Source organism: Bradysia coprophila, chromosome X, assembly GCF_014529535.1.
Source record: "Bradysia coprophila strain Holo2 chromosome X, BU_Bcop_v1, whole genome shotgun sequence".
Taxonomy (NCBI): domain Eukaryota; kingdom Metazoa; phylum Arthropoda; class Insecta; order Diptera; family Sciaridae; genus Bradysia; species Bradysia coprophila.
The window spans coordinates 3,636,270-3,653,186 of record NC_050737.1 but is presented as its reverse complement, the minus strand read 5'-3'; the positions used below and the strand labels follow the sequence as shown (position 1 = coordinate 3,653,186).

Sequence of the window (16,917 nt, the reverse complement as noted above, 5' to 3'; positions counted from 1 at the left end):
TGAACCGCTACTGCCTGGTTTATTTTATTCTGCCGTGGAAGAAGGGTTTAAAATTGAAAATTTAAGAAAATAAATCCTGTTTTTGAGCTGACGAGTGTCATTACTTATCAAGTCACTCTATATTATCTGCTGCATCACGATTGTGTTCCCTCAATGCGAATATATTAATAGTTTTTATTTAAGAACATTCACATCCACGAACGATGAAATCAAATTCCACCATACTTGAATTACTAAGCTGTTACCATACTTGGGTTCTTATCAGTTTGATTTTTATTTTTAATAACAAGAAAAAAATCCAAGATTTCACAGTTTGTTCAACAAAATGCTGCTAATCCCCTTTGCATCAAGATTCTGATTTGTTAAAGGAAAAATCAAATTGGTCATCCGTTCGGTTAATCACGGAAATTTTGAAATGTAATAACGTTGCAAGGCTGCAAACTTGGAGATCACGGAGATTATTATAATACGCGGGTAACAAATCACTTTCCATGCAGTTAGATTCAGTTCAGCATGAATTTGCTTCAGCTGTTTTTCAGCTGATACACACAAACAATCAAAACTGTTTATCCGTCTCTATACGGTTTTACGCTTGAAGTGCGTTGATTCCATGGTTAAGAAAAATTATCAAAAGTTTTTTTTTATCACAACTGTAAAATTACCGCAAATAACTGGGTGCGGGTTGTTGGATTGAATAAAGAGACTTCACCAACGAAGTGTTCTTCAATAGCAATTTTATTAAAAACATATATGTATTTATACCGTATATATATACATACAGTACACCTGATAATTGCAGTTTAATTAAATAATTAATGTTTAATTGTAAGTGTCAAGTTCTAAAAAAAGTAGATAAAATACGTTGCAACGTTATTGTTTGATAAAGTAAAAGGAGACAAAGCCTCAAACGCTTTGATTGCAAAATCTATGTGGAGAATGTTAACATATACACTACTTGTGGAGGGGCTTGTCATTCGGATGATTAGTGTTAGAGATCTGACACGAACCTTTCCTTTACTTATTACGAGGTCAGATCCTACAGTTTCATCTTTCCGTTTCAGGAACTTACGTTCAGTAGTGATGAAATCGTAGGAACTTACCTGTAGACACTACACCTTTCTTACATCCAGAAAAGAGATCAAGAAAACAGATGGAAATGTATATCGTCTTTTAGTTCTAGAACAGGGAAGAAGATGGATCCGTAGGAACTATGGAATTCTATAAACTAGCCTCTATAGACCTCAAAAATTTCCTAAGGAGAGAGTTCAAAAATTGTTAAAAAGGCCTGTCATACCTGAGTTCAAGAACTAGAAAAAAGTAGACCTTCTGAGTGGTGGAATTCTGGGAACTGACCTTTAGACACCTGAATCTTTCCCCAATTCCATATGAAAACTCAAAAAAAGTCATGGGTATGCTTGTTATCCTTGAGTTCTAGTTGCGGGATATGTGTTGGAAGACTCTGGAATACTCTGGATTCGAAGTATTCAATTCTGGCATTTTCCTGAAGAAAAAATGTTTAAGGCTTGTCATTCGAACGATTGGTGTTAGAGATCTCACACGAACCTTTCCTTTACTTATTACGAAGTCAGATCCTACAGTTTCATCTTTCCGTTTCAGGAACTCACGTTCAGCAGTGATAAAATCGTAGGAACTTACCTGTAGACACTACACCTTTGTTACATCCAGAATAGAGCTCAAGAAAACAGATGGAAATGTATATCGTCTTTTAGTTCTAGAACAGGGAAGAAGATGGATCCTTAGAAACTATGGAATTCTATGAACTAGCCTCTATAGACCTCAAAAATTTCCTAAATTTTTATTGATTTATCGAAATATTTTAAAAATTATCCGTATTTTTTTGGTAAATTTACTATAGAAAAATTATCGATTATTGCTAATGAGCAATAATCAAAATCATAATCACTCATGCCTAATGTCAAATAATTGAACTTTATTCGGTGCAAAATTGCGTGAAAAATTTGAGGTTGAGTTAATTGAACTTTTCTCAAGTTTCACCGCGAATTTACTGAACGAGCTCATGTAATCACCCTGTCATGCCAAAGTGAACACACGTAAAATCTGACGTTTCACATTTTCGAAAGAAATTTTTGATTTACTGTGCACTGTGGTTGTCCGTTGTTAATTGATATTGAAACTGCGGCATTGACAAAACAGAAGTTGTGTTTCGTACTGTGGGTCCAGTGATACAAAAACATAACAATATGAGTCAACGGAGTCGAAGAAGAAACTTTAATGCTAGCTCTCAGAGCCAAATGAATGCATCATCAAGCAGTGGAGGAAGTGTTTCGTTGGGTACACCCGAGGAGTCTGAAGACTACGATCAATACACAGTTATGACCGTGAAATTCATTCTCAATCATCTTGCCGCAAGATTACCAATAAAAAGAGCTGATCTGGTGAAAGAATGCTGCAATGGAAGCAGTAAAATTTTTATGATAATTCAGCCGGCTGTCCAGAATCGTTTGAAATCGGTGAGTGAGGTCAACCGTTCTCACAAAGTAAATTCATATTTAAGCCGTCTCGTTCTGGTTACAGATTTATGGAATCATTTTGCACGAACTAACGTCTGTCAAAAGTGGTGGCAAACAGTACATCTGTTTTGAGAAGAATCCGGCCGTTTCTATGATAAAAATGCGAAAATGTGAACGACAAAATCAAACTTTGTTGCTGATTATATTGTCGTACATATTTACCAAAGGTGAATCAGTCAGCGAAGGTAAGTGACAATAACAGAAAATGCGGGAAAATTTGTTTTTTTGATCCGAACGGATGTGCTAGGTGTGATGAAAAAATTTCTGGAACGTCTTGACATAGACATGGACAAAGAACATGAATGGTTCGGTGACGTCAAAAAGTGTTTGGAAACATTTCGAAAACAACTGTACCTGAAACGAGAAAAGATGCAGTCGGAGGCAACGAGCGAGGAAAAGTGAGTTTGTAATTCTCCTCTCATTAAGGTTTTCGACAAATACAAACGGTAACATTTAAAGGATATCCATCGAATGGGGTGAACGAGCGCTGATGGAGTTCGATAAGAAGACTATGCTAATTAATATTGCCGAGGTGAGTCGTCAAAAGGAACTCTTTTCAAGTGGAGAGAAAAAATCATTTTTTCATTTCGGATTTAGGTATTTCACAAGCCGACATTGTACTTCAAGAAGCAGCACATGGAGCTGATGATTGATGATGATAATATGGAAGTTGATTCTTCACAGATATAGAGCATCATATTCCATTGGCACACATCTTGTTGGAATAAATTTTCATTGTTCCACTAAAGTTTAGTTTTATTTTCGAACCATATGCACATGATGCGATTGCGAGGTCGTCAACATTCGTAGAATCGGGGAATATAACAATAGGTCTGTCCCAAGTTCGTTGAAAATGCCAATTTTCACCTACAGAGAAGCCAACACAACCTCTTGAAGTTTTAACAAAAGAATTTGTTTACGTTGCGGTTATGTTTGCATCTGTGAATAGATGATGGATTGTATGTTCAAGCACCATCTAGCATCAGACACATCAATTCTTCTATTGGTAGGTTATGACGTTAGTTGGTTGGCTCAAGGGCATCAAAATAAACTGAGAAAAACAACCATAGGCATTTCGAAAAGGGGCTTAAGCCGCAGCACTGCTACAGAAGCTGTAGTCCTTGTGGACTTGTAGTGATAGTGATAATATCGCTTGTAAAATTTAAGAATTTTTAAGAACTTAATTCCCTTACAATATGACCTGTGAATCCAGATGAATCGAAAATTAAATTTGATAACAATGAAAACGCATTCTGTGAACAAAAGCAAGAGCTGGTAAATACAAAGGCAAAGTACCGTTTTGAAAAGTCTCGTTTGTTTTGAAACTAAAGTCTTGATTTCCACTCACGAAAAAATCACTTCATTTTCTCTCCGCTTACACTTTAAACAATAGAAAAGAGGCGAGGTTTAGCTAACGTAGGCAAAACGGAGTGTTTTTTTTTGTAAGTGGAAATCAAGCCTAATGCGAGCATTTTCGTGAACTAATTCTAAGGTGTATTTGTTCAGCACTTATAAATTTTCATTTTAAATGTTCACCACACTTTACGACGTCAGTATATATTTGCAATCCGCGCTTTAAAAGTGTATGCAATTCGGCCATAACCTGTTCTTTCATTATGATACTCCTCCACCATAAAATGCAATTAGCATATAAATTTCTATTGTGACAACTACATTGTTTTAATACAACGTATGTACGTATCCAATTTCGAAACAGTGATTAATTCAAATGCAATCGCATCGAAGTAGTAATCAAGACATTGTATTATTAGACAAATTGTTTGAGATATGGTAAAATTCGTTGTAATTATAGGTTTTATCAATACCCAATCAAACAAACTACTTTCATTAAGGTGGTGAAAGTCTCAAGCAGTCTTTGTAATTTATATGTAAATTACAGAGAGTGATTCTTTTGAATTTCGACTGACCGAAATCGACGCTATTTTTTCCGGGACTTTTTTATATATGACGAAAAATGGGGTTTCGTAGTTCATTTCCGTTAGGTGATGAGGACACGGGCGTATATGGGCTCGTTGGAAAGCTGAGGTCAAGTACTCTCGGGGCAATCAATAATATCAACGAGTTTGATGATAAGCGGCCGAAAATATAATCTCCAGAAAATTTCTCAGAATCGATGGAACCTCGGTGAACTTTGACGAGGACTGTGACCTCACTAATGCAATTATATGATCAAATTATTATTTATTATGAATGTGGAGAACCTCAACTTTACAGCGACACCCATATTTAGTAGTGGAACACATAGTTTGTATCTGTTAGTCTCGTGGCTTTTTCTTCGTAATGTCATTGCGAAATTGTCATTAAGGCTGCTAATGGTATTAAAAAAACTACTCTATTTGGCGTGGTAAAACCTCTATTACCCTGCTAGGTGCTTTGCTAGTGGTAAATATATTTTCTCGGGAGTGCAAGATATTAAGTGCAAACTTACCAAACTTACCGATATATTTACAATGTGTGAGCGATCGCAGCGACGTTAAAAACAATTAAAAAGTTTTGGTGGGATCTACGAAATCTTGATTTTGTATTGTAGTAATTCATTACAGGTCGCGTCATTTTTATTAATTAAACAAAATTTCGCGTTATTCATTTTCATATTGCTTTATTTACACCCCCCATTCAACGAATGAAAAACTTCACACTTCAAAAACATCAATCAGCTGTAAAGACTTCAACTCTTAAGTGTCCATTCCACTGAACAAAAAGTACTCCGTGAAAGAGCCTTGCTAAGTCAAATAAACAAAGAAAAAATTTAAAAAATTCAATTTTGTCTCTCACACGGAGTACTTTAATGGTAAGAGGAAACTAAGCATTATGTTATACGACATACAATCGACCACTTCATGTGTCTTAATTTCGAGTTAGACTTTCGTTTCTAAAGAGAAAAGTTCCGTTCCCCGATGACGATAACTCGTACGGTTTTTTACCTCTAAGTGCAGCTAAATTGAATTGAATAAGAATGATAATGTAACTGGTTATCGCTCCCGCTATCTGAAAGAAAAAGAAACTTATCTATGACAAAATTAATTAGCCAACATTGGTGTTTCCTACAGCGTATAGTGTTGACATATCCAATTCGAAGAATCCGCATGCACAAAACCTTATCGAATGGTTTAACAACTTAAGCGACAGATGATTGACCTATCCGGGAATATTAATGATAAATTAACAACCGAGAAAAATCTTTTTCTTTTGAATATGATCTCACTGTTTCATACAGATGGTCTTCATCTACCGCAATTGCCACTTTGTGCAAAAATATTCCTGTACGTTGAGCAACTCGCTTCGTATTGTGACTGATCAGTACGACAACCAAGCACTTTGCTGATGTATAAATTAAGTAAATCAGCGAGGCAGTTGTACTCTCTGCGGCACGGAATACGAGTGGTATTGTCTTTAGGTAATTTGAATTTAGTACATGAAATTGTTTTTGTAACAAATTGTAACAAAAAATTTACTTGTGTCACAAGACTACAGTACATAAAGTAGATGCGAGCCGTAATCGCCATGAAGCCGTATGCTATTAAAATAAGCATTTGAAGACTGAACATTCTGTTGATACGTGTGGCTAAATCACAAATGTCGTCATGAATTTGGCAAAGCTTTTTAATTTTGTTGTCCAGTTTGTCAGAAATTAGTATTGCCGATGAATCGATAGAAAACGGTTTTTGGTCAGACAACAATTTTTTATCTAAAAAAAAAGGATAAGAAAATTTAGAGCTGTCCATCCTGTCCAGTCCAGCGGTGCGATTAACCTTATTTTCTACATTCAAAACGTCATCAGAAAAGAAACACGTGGTCTTGTGTAAGCTTTGGCCGATGAGAGTTCGGTAAATAAAATGTCTATTTTCTACCTTTTTGCTTTGAGATGAGGACAAAATATGCATTTTCTCCACCCAACTGTCACTTTTGTTTTTGCTTTGAAAAATTGTATAACAAATTAATGTGAATGTTTCGTGGAGAAAAACTGTTAGCCACAGCTTGCGCATATGAAAAATGTTCTGTTCACCTCCATAGAAGAAAATAAGAAATTCCAACTAGAGCGACACTCGCTCAGTTTATTTAAGATTGAAATCACAGCACTGCTACTAGCATAAACTAAACACTGAGTTGACAATTGTCAATTTTGGAGGCTTTAGTGATATCTACCGCTTTTAGTATTGTATGGTTTAACTCATCAACGAAAACGAGTCATCTACCTTTTCACAAGAAACGCCGAACCTGGTGCGATTTCATCCGCCTTCAAATATTTTTTATGTTCATGCTAGGAGCCGCGCTGTGTTTAAATATATCATCATAAAGAATTGCTGATAAGTTTAGGTTTGTTCCAAGAAACTGTAAACACGTTTGACTGGCCGAACGAAGACGGTTTCATCCATAGAGCTCGGTTTTTATATAAGATGAGGTTAATGTCTCCAGGGATGGACAATTTGTATGGCCTTGGAGCAGACCCATGGCATTAACAAATCTCCAACCGTCAAAATTCATATTCAGAAAAAAAACTATGAGTTAAACTAAATATAAAACTGTATACTGTAAAGCGAAGAGAAACCAAAAAATAAAGATGTTAAATCATTTTGAACATTCATATCTTGTCTATAGGGTTCTTTGTTCGTATGTTCGTATGTTGTTGGCATTATTTTCCTTCTGTTTTATTTTTATGAGTCCAGAAATATCTCTACTGTTTATCCTAATTCATTTTCTGCCTTCTATGTGGTACAGTTTTAAGTTTGTTTTTTTTTTACAATTTTCGGGCCCGAAAATGAAGGCGATTTTTGAGTTTTTTTTTTTCTAGTTTTAGGAGTTGTTGTGGCTTGTAGAATTTGGTTTAGCAAATTAAAATGTAGATTTTTTATTTCAGCATTTCATTCTCGTTGCAAGAGCGTGCCTTTCAAATATTCAGAAAATATAAATCTAGATTTTCATTTCTCGATGGAAATTCTCCACAAAATCTCCCAAACCACTTCATTTTGGCTACAACTTGCGGAAATTGCCTAAAATCTACCACAATGTGCAGCAACTTAGATTGGTTGAATCGGTTCTTTCTTTCAATTTTCATTGACCGAAAACATCGTACAAAATACTGATGCCATTATATGGACTGTCTCGGCACTCAAACTAACATACCACTGTCACCGTATGGAATCACTTTCACAACTTTTTCCATATTGTTGCATAGCGGAACTTTGAGCTTGGTTGTCATTTTCCGTTTAGTGATGATTTCTTTGTGCAAATAGCCAAATTCACTGGTATCCGCCTTGTTTACCGCCTTCAGCTTTTTCACGGATTTATTCGCGTCAAACAACATTTTTGTCTCTTGCAGTTGATCGTTAATTCCGCGGAAAAACTCTTTTGTAATTTTTAGCAGCGTAACGTAAAACACCTTTGACAAACCGCTCAAATACAGTGGAAAGAACCATATGGCATCTTTAAATACCACATAATTGTAGGTAACCAGTCCGACCTCCAGTATTGTTACCGTTGATATTAAAACGACTGACATCTTTCGTACTCTACCAAGATTGATGTCAATGTTTTGTCTGATTAGCTTTTCATTCACTTTCTCCATACGATTTAGGAGATCGATGATCCTCCGTTGATTTATAAAAAATGCACATGAATCCGTTACCATTAGAATGGGTTCCAAGTACAATATTACCATACTGATGAGAATCGTCAATTTTCCTGTATTTCACAATTTTAAATAATTTTTTTTTTACCATGTGGTCAACACGAAAAATTTGATTACAAACCAGTGTCCCTATTGTTCGCATCATAATTTTCAATGGTTTCGAAATGATACTGAGCCGTATAGTGAATGGTGGTAACTATCATGTAAATATTGCCAAATATTGATGTTTTAAGGACTTTATGCCGAAAGAAGCAATATAATGAGTATGGCATCATGCCGAAAAAGGTTAATATAGTTATTACAACATTAACACTGTTCGTAACGGTCACGCGAGGTTGGTTTACTGCCATTGTTTATAGCCGACTGACCAGAATTACCAGAAGTCAATCGCATCAAATAATTTCGTGAAGTGAAACGGTCAATTAATTAATTTGATTAATTGATAAGGCGATATACCTTCGATGAGGCAGCGATGTGTAACATATGTAATGTCATTTTGATTGAACCAGCTTTGTTAGCCTAATTACAATAAGTGAAAACTCCTAAACGGCAAGGGAATTTTTTCAATGCCACACTACAAATCTCAAGTCGATATTTTCGAAAACAATGCTGTCAATCAAACCAAGAAAGTGACCGTTTGACTAAAAGAAATTGGATTAGTAGGAACAAATCCATTCCGCCGATCATATTGGCACACCCGCACAAGGTTCCATCGATTTTCTTCATATTACTGTTGCTTGCACTATAGGTGTCAACTTGTTAATATGCAACAGCAATTCGTTGCACCATTTGTATATAGTCTCTTTGTCACTCATATACTTGTTAGATGCGAACGGTCAATCGTTGTTTAAGTAATTTCGATCAGTTATCAAAGAAATGACACCAAGAGGGGGCGGTTCGTCGGTTTTATTTCTCTCGTCCATTCATTAACAGAAATGGGATCGTCTTACTGGAAAATTAATATTTAAAATGTCCAGTTCAGAAAACGAATAATTAACAATTCACATTGTCAACATAATTATCTTTACTTCGTGTCAATACTACTCGCTCGTACTAAGCCTATCTAGTACGAGCGAGTATTTTACTCATAATACAATAGAAGTCCAACCGAATTATTAGATAATCAAAATCCTTACTTGTGCCTCAGTACAAAATCATTTAAAAATCCTACGACCCTCAGAATTAGCTTCCATACCGCCATTCCACCGCAACACCTAAACAAAAGATAATTTTATTCATGAAATTGCATTCAATGAATAGCATTGATGGCATTTCTTGTACGCACGTAGTCCACATAGTGAAACTATAAAAGATTACCGATCTCTATCAGTGATGATTTAGTAACATTACATTGCTGTGTGTCCTTAAAATGAGACGCTGAATTGGGTTCGTTTTTCTTTATAAAAAAAACGATAATAGAAATTCAACAGGCGAAGTTCGTTTCTAGCAATAAACAACATAAATGCATATTATTTGCAGGGATATAAGGAAGGTCTCTGTGAAAGTAGTGAAAGATTCAATCTCAGTAAATTTATCGATAACACATGTTTTGAGTGTTAAAATTACAGATGCAATGGTTATGGAAGCTGAAGGGCATACAGTTGTGTGGTTAATCTAACACCACAATATTTCAATAAACGGAAAAATTTTATTATTGCTTAGAGATGTCATAATGTTTTATTGTATTTGACTGTAGGAGGTATCTCTTTTGACAAACTAGGCCCACCTTTTGGGTCGATCATATCCCTTGACTGAATGAATTCTTAATAGATTTTTGTAGTTTTAATGATTCAATGAGCTTCAAAGGATTTTTCTTTGACACAAAATTATAATTACAACACACAAATCGGTCAAAAATGGTCCATCATCAAGGCCTTCCTTTAATTGTCGCTGTTAAACTACCGATACAGAATCTTATTGTCTACTAAACGGCGCTGAAAAGATGACACATATTTGTCTGTTTGGTCATGGTAAAATATGCAGTAACTGTATGATTGTCACTGTGAAAATTTTGTGACAAACATTTTCGAGTGATTTGTATCTGTAAGACCCTGACATATTACCCGGTTCGCATCGATAAAATTACCGTTATGATGTGTTTCTTTTCGCAATTCAATGACGGAAATCAATTCTTTCTTGCCTGTTTCATCCAAGATAAGTGGGCGAGAAAAAATGTCTTTTTTTAAGGTTTTTAGTCGAAATTTTCTTGCTCAGGCAAAGACGAAATTTAATGCTAAATTATTCGTAGTAAGAACTGTTATTACAGACTTCGCCTCGTGGGAACAATCGACAACTAGGGCGAAAAAATACCTTCATACCTACCTTGGTAGATAAATAACTATATGAAATTATAACCGAAGCAAGAGGTTCAGCTTCCATTAACAGTACATTACTTACCACTACCACCAATGTCAGCTCATATAAAATTTACATCACCAGCTGCACAGTTGTCTTTTATTTAAAAAAAAAAAAAAAAATTTCCTAACATAAAATTCAGGGTTTCGGTTTTCCATTCTAACACACTGCCAGTTTTTAAGTACTAAATACTTAAAAACCACACCCCATGCCGAGTCATTAACGAAAAAAGTTTATCACGCAGAGCGAAAAAGAAATAAAGAAATTCATATAATAATCTGCGTTTCATTGTTTCAAAGTCAATGAAGAGATTTTTCCTACGCACGCAATACGCATAACATTTTGTCTCGTTTTATCTGTTGGCGACGACGATGAAACTAATTCGTGTTCATATTTATTTTGGTTTCGGGCGTTTACGAAGTTTAATTGTAAACTGATTTCGGGTATAGAATTTATATACTCAACCGGCATTACAGTTTGAGACGTCTTACATTACAGTTTCATAAGTTATTTTTTTCGGAGTGAATATTGTTCAGTGAGTGAAAACTTTTGAAATAAAAATTTGTTTTCAAATAATAGAATTTTATGAGAATTTTAGTGCATCATGGTTCCAATTTTGAAATGTCTGCGTACGGATCAAATCAGAATCAGTATAACTGTTGCCCACCGATGAAAATCCTTAAGTATAGTTTCCACTTAAAAAGAGCACTCCGTTTAGCCTCCGTTTACATGACAGTTGTAAAATAGAACAAAAGAACTGTCACGCAAACGGAGTGGAAATTGAACTTATTTCAATTTTTTACTCCGTTTACGTGACAGTTCCTTTGTTATATTTTACAACTGTCATGTAAACGGAGACTAAACGGAGTGCTCTTTTTAAGTGGAAACTATACTTTATAATAACCAAATCATAACTGTTGCCAAAATTTTATGGGCAATTTCATCAATGAAGAAAGCGGGAGTTTCGTCAATGAATCAGGAGAACCATTCGAATGAGAATCAGGTACGTCTAAAAAGGTTTAACAGTTTGGCTTAAAAGTTAGAAATATCTTTTTGTGACCATTTGTGACGTGAATGCTATAAAACTCTAGTTAGTGTGAAAGTGAGTAGAAAAGTGCCATAAACTTTGAATTTATGAAGGTGGAATGTGCTTTAGAATTTAAACAATAGAATGAATGAGTGGGGAATGGGGAACCAATTGATATTTGAGAATGAAATGACGATTTTCATCTTTAAAATTTTGTAGCGCACTTACTACGGCGTGAGTTTCAATGCAACTGGAAAATATTATCGAGCCAGTCTTGTCCAGTAACAGTGCAAAAATTGGTTAAACACACAGGAAACATTGCATCAAAAACAGAAAATGCAGAATCAATCTAGACAATCGAACGAATAATCGGACGAAGAAATTACACGAAGATTTTGGCCCGAAATATTAACAATGGATGTCCTTGTTGGTAAAAGCCATAAGGTTAGTTGAGCCAATATTTACAATTTCATAACATTTCCCTAGAAAAAAGCCGGGTAGAGGTGTTGAGGAATTTCGCGCCTTGTCATTCACAATAAAACCCACAAAGTGACATTTTCATTATACAAAATGTGTCATTTAGTCAATGGGGGATTGAAGTTTCGACCAATTCGACGCAGAATGTTATTCTAAGCACAAAATTGTTCTACGCAGAGATTTTTTTTGTAAAATTAATTTTGTTTACAAAAGACGACCCTAAATCGACCCAATTTTGTCAGCCGCCTAAAATGAGCCGGGGGCCGTTATCAGTCTCGATGAAAATAAGTATGTGTAAGGTGTTCTACAGCAAGAACTACATGGATATCGACAATTCTGATCAAAAGAATTTCTAAAAACAGTAGAAAATCAAAAATATAGGGTCGCCATTTTGTAATTTTCTTACGGATGGCTATACGTTTCGACGTTTAGACGAACTTATAACAAGTTTAGAGACATATCGTTGAACAATTTTTTGTTTAGATTAATGTTTTACGTCGATTAAAAATAGCTTGTCAAAACTTCAGTCTCCCATTTTTGTGAATGACGCGGCGCGAAATTCCTAGCAGCCGGCTGACTGAGATTGATTTCTTTTTGAACAATTCGATTTCCGAAAACTCTACTTTGTACACAGAAAGTCTGTTTTGTACAAAAAGTCTAATTTATACAAAGGTTTTACATGCTACATGCGTCAAGCACGTCTTTCGAAGCCCTCAGCTAGTAATAGTATTTTACATTCGATTTTCATCGAAAACACGACTTTTATTCGAATTCGCATATTTAGAAAATGTCAAAATGTTCCCCGCTAACACATAGACAAATTTGTAATCTCTAGGGATTAAATATTGGAAATTGTTCACCTAGAGTTAACAAACTGGAAAGCGCCGTGTATATAATACAAATTGATCATTTTGTAGTAGGCATAGCAAACTGAGAGACTTCTCTCTCTTCAAAAACGAACGCTGTCAAGAATCGTTGTCATGTTGTTGCAAATATTTTTATTGCCTGCCCCATGCGAAAATTGACTATTACACGGCTGTTTACCCCCTGCGAAAGTGATCCATTACACTAGGGATATTTGGGGTTTATTTCAAGTTGACAGTTCTTTCAAGTAAAATTTGCCTTGCTTTCATTTTATCTTTTTTGTTGAATGAATCGATCGATCGAAAAAGAATGTAAGAAATATCGCTAAAATAACATTTTTTTGATAAAAATATTGATCGATGAACACAGTTATTTCAGAAAAACTTGTTACGCAAGTAATCTGGTTACAACATACTTTTAGAAGAATTCGCAACACAGAATTGTCGGCCATATTTATTGTAACAATAATTTTGATGTTCCGAAGTAACACTTTATGGCCACACATTTCGTTGTATATTCCACTTGTAACACTAATTGCTTTTGCTTATGGTACAAACACTACACTTTGTTGCACATTTTTTTGAAAACATTAAAAAGGACTAACAAAATAATTGCACAAACAATGCGTCTTGTTGTTGTTGTTCCAAATGGGCCTCTGCCCATATAAATTGTGGCGTGGATCTAGAGATCCGTGTACAGCCAATGTCTTCTGTTCAAATTCGATAGTTCTGGAAACTATCTTCACACGCGCTAATGTCGATCACGCGTTTTTAATTGTCTCTCTAAGATGGCGTCGCCGCCATTTTGTTACGAAATCGTAGCAAATAAAAGTTTCTAAATTCACTATGAAAAAGTTCACTCCTCACGCCCTTATGGGCAATACTGTTCTTCTATCAAACGGCACAAAAACACAAATTTGAGCTCGCTCCAGTCTCCAGACTGGCTCAAACGAACACCTTTGCCTTCCTCACGGAACCTGGGAACCCAAAGTATTTACCAGGGGCCGAACGTCCTCCCCGGTTGAGGGCTGAAAGCGGACTGAACAATGCGTCTTCATCGATACTATAACTGCGAAAAACTATTCAATGTCAACATGTCACCAACGCAATTGTAACTACTGTTGCGACAATACTAATGTAACATGAGTGCTGTTTTCGGGATCATTTTTTTAGGAGACGTGTAGCGTGTGAGCCGATTTCGTCAGTACACTAGATTTGTTTGTAAACGTTTTATCGGAAGAACAGATTTATTTTTGTTTTGTTGGTGTTGGTTTATTGAGATACTGAATTTATGTAGAATTTCTGCAGCACAGCCGTGTAATAGTCAATTTTCGCATGAGCAGGCAATAAACCAGAATACGTTGGATGCTGCGACGTAATTCATTGCTCTCGGACACAATTTTGTAGAACTCGCGAACTCACTCGTGTTTTCGAGCAACAAGCTTCGGTAACTGTTTTCTCGACAAGTGTAGTTGCATACCTCGCCTTCGGCTCGGATATGCAAACTCTACACTTAACTCGAAAACAGTTACCGAAGCTTGTTGCTCAAAAACTTACTCGTGAGTTTTCTCGTATCACTAAATTGTGTCCTTGTGTAATGAATTACTTTCGCAGCATCCAACGTAATCTACTATTGTGTGTTATTGAAGTGATCGACATATTTTGTGTTTCTTTGGTGCTTAGTTTCGGAATAAATTGATAATTTTTGGTGTTTTTCGTGTTTTTCGATGAAAGGCGAATGTAAAAGCCATGAAATGACTCGAGTCGAAAAATGTTTTTAAAAATTCTCCGTGTATGTGTGAGCCTCGAGGGTATTGTATCGAATTTTTAAAAACCGTTTTTCGCCTCTTGTAATTTAAAATCCATTACATAACTCGGGATAACTCGTTTTCGTGTGTAAAGTCTAAAAAAAATCTTTTGTGTAAAATACAGTATTTTATGTACACAATTCTCAGTACAAATTAGACTTTTTGAACACAGAATCGGCTCATTATGTACGAGATAGATTATTTTCGAAAAAAAATTCTTTGGAAATTAGACTTTTTGTGTCCAAGGAAGACTTTTTATCTAAATCGAATTGTAAGAAGAAAGTGAACTGTGTGACTGACACCAAAATGTCAATTCAACATGGCTGCCACTATTTTTATCTGCCTAGAATAATATCGTCTTCGGCTCGACCAGCAATGTCCATACATCTCGATAACAATTTTGATTTAATCTTATATTTCCGTGCTCTCAGCTTGTAAATGATTTTCTAATATTTTCATTATTATTTCAACATTATGTTCAAAATATGTTTTAGCAGACCCAGACACACACTAACTATAGTGTGCTTAATAAGTTTTGATTTTTCAATAAAAGAGTTCGATACCTTAGGTACCAAGAAGTCCTCAAAATTTAAAAAAAATCCAAAAACGATGGAAATTGAAAATACTGAGGTCAATAAATAACTTTTGAGGACTTTCTTTTTAAGTCCTTTGTCAACAAATTTTACAAAAATATCCTCGCTTAAACAACTTGTTGTTTATTTTCTCATTTGTATGAAAATCGCGTCAAACGTTAAAACGCATGTTGCTTGGACATTTATTGTTGAGAATGATTATTTCTATCGATTTAGGTCGATTTGAAACAATACGAATCAACCTTATTGATGGCAGATCTCAATTGTAATTGACATGACGTGCTCAGCTCAGACGATATTTTCGACACGATCTCTTATTATGATATAAACCGCAAGGACGATCCAAATCATGCTAACTAATATTTTCTTTTAGGAATTCATACACAGTAAAACTACGACAAAGCAATTGGAATGCGAATGTTAGAATGGTTTCGTCGTTTCGATGTAATTGAGAGCTGCTTAGTGAGTTTTAGCATAGCAATTAGTATGTAAATATAAGCCGGAAATTGACACTTGACAAGTAACTGTCAAAATATGAAAAACCTATGCGCTGACATTGATTTATCAGTATGAGTAATAGTTATTTATGTATCGATTGTGGAGGCCGAAAGAGTTACGTTATAAGTTTTATATGCTGCGTACTGGAGACGAAAGTTAAAAAATATAAGCCCAAGGGCCGAAAGTTACAGAAAAATGAAAGCTAGAGGCTAATGTGGGCTAAATTTACGAGAAAAATTCTGTAATTTGTGCCCAACGCATGAAAAGAACTTAATTATTTCTTATTCACATACGACTCATAAATTTCAATTAAATGGCAATATTTTCAAAATTCGAACTTTTACAACTTTTACTTCAACATGCTACAAAAGCCGTATAAGAAGGATTTAATAATGACAATATTTACCTTTAAGTATTGCTATTTTGTCTATGAATGATCGCATGTAAGTAGTGTCGACTTGAAATCGCACTCGCGCTAGGTTAGTGATGTGAAGTGAGCATGTTTTGTTGTACATTTTGACCTGTGTAACGTTTTCTATTAGAGCAGTGGTACGGCTGGAAACTGGAATATGTTTATACAAACACGAAATTTTGAAAACCGACACCTTTTCTGCTTCTGTGTTTTATTTGAGTTTCTGATTTCTCCATATAAAAATACATGCAAAACTCATAAAAAACCAGTAAACCACGAAATAAAACAATAAAATAAATAAGACAGAAAATGTGTCGGTTTTCAAAATTCCGCGAGTGTATAATTAATTTCATTACGTCCGTAACCTTTTTCGCTGAACTATATTTATATGAACTATCAATTACAGACGATAACGTGGTAAATAAGTAATGAGTGGCTGTCTATCGCTTAGTTGGTTTGAATAATTTCATCAATGTTCGGGTGCGTAATTGTTCGTTGCGACGATTTAGCATCGTATATACTTATTTTTCCAAATGTGATAGACATCGTTTTGTTTGGTTGTAAGGACGGGCCTGGAAGGTGATGGCTTCCTCGCTGTAGAACTGTTTCCGGTACCATTGTAAAATTTTCTTTTCGTGTTAATTTACAACTTCCTTTTTTTACCAATTTTTCTTTGAATTAT

At 35.2% G+C, this 16,917-nt stretch overlaps 2 protein-coding genes and 1 long non-coding RNA gene across 3 annotated transcripts; 2 read left to right on the top strand and 1 right to left on the bottom strand.

The window, feature by feature from the left end:
• Window positions 1-2,078: 2,078 nt before the first annotated feature.
• LOC119083865 (non-structural maintenance of chromosomes element 3 homolog) lies at window positions 2,079-3,300 on the top strand. The gene is made up of 5 exons (XM_037193675.1): window positions 2,079-2,492; window positions 2,557-2,737; window positions 2,800-2,950; window positions 3,012-3,084; window positions 3,150-3,300. Exons 1-5 carry the CDS (start codon window positions 2,223-2,225, stop codon window positions 3,240-3,242), a joined length of 768 nt encoding a protein of 255 aa, XP_037049570.1. The 5' UTR covers window positions 2,079-2,222; the 3' UTR covers window positions 3,243-3,300.
• Window positions 3,301-5,380: 2,080 nt separating this feature from the next.
• LOC119083881 (gustatory receptor for bitter taste 66a-like) lies at window positions 5,381-6,274 on the bottom strand. The gene is made up of 3 exons (XM_037193695.1): window positions 6,029-6,274; window positions 5,779-5,964; window positions 5,381-5,711 (listed from the first exon to the last, which is right to left on the bottom strand). Exons 1-3 carry the CDS (start codon window positions 6,119-6,121, stop codon window positions 5,598-5,600), a joined length of 393 nt encoding a protein of 130 aa, XP_037049590.1. The 5' UTR covers window positions 6,122-6,274; the 3' UTR covers window positions 5,381-5,597.
• A 5,140-nt stretch (window positions 6,275-11,414) lies between these two features.
• LOC119083899 lies at window positions 11,415-16,482 on the top strand. The gene is made up of 3 exons (XR_005088971.1): window positions 11,415-11,560; window positions 11,804-12,028; window positions 15,699-16,482. It is a non-coding gene; the product is annotated as an uncharacterized LOC119083899 (long non-coding RNA).
• The last annotated feature ends 435 nt before the right edge of the window (window positions 16,483-16,917 follow it).

What these genes read in the sequence shown, in the direction of transcription:
- LOC119083865 (XM_037193675.1), top strand. Translation starts at nt 2,223, where the DNA reads ATGAGTCAACGGAGTCGAAGAAGAAACTTTAATGCTAGCTCTCAGAGC. An exon ending in AGGTGAATCAGTCAGCGAAG is followed by an intron (nt 2,738 to 2,799) that starts GTAAGTGACAAT and finishes CGGATGTGCTAG; the next exon opens with GTGTGATGAAAAAATTTCTG. An exon ending in GAGGCAACGAGCGAGGAAAA is followed by an intron (nt 2,951 to 3,011) that starts GTGAGTTTGTAA and finishes TAACATTTAAAG; the next exon opens with GATATCCATCGAATGGGGTG.
- LOC119083881 (XM_037193695.1), bottom strand. Translation starts at nt 6,121, where the DNA reads ATGTTCAGTCTTCAAATGCTTATTTTAATAGCATACGGCTTCATGGCG. An exon ending in ACTGTAGTCTTGTGACACAA is followed by an intron (nt 5,965 to 6,028) that starts GTAAATTTTTTG and finishes AATTACCTAAAG; the next exon opens with ACAATACCACTCGTATTCCG. An exon ending in AAGACCATCTGTATGAAACA is followed by an intron (nt 5,712 to 5,778) that starts GTGAGATCATAT and finishes ATTCCCGGATAG; the next exon opens with GTCAATCATCTGTCGCTTAA.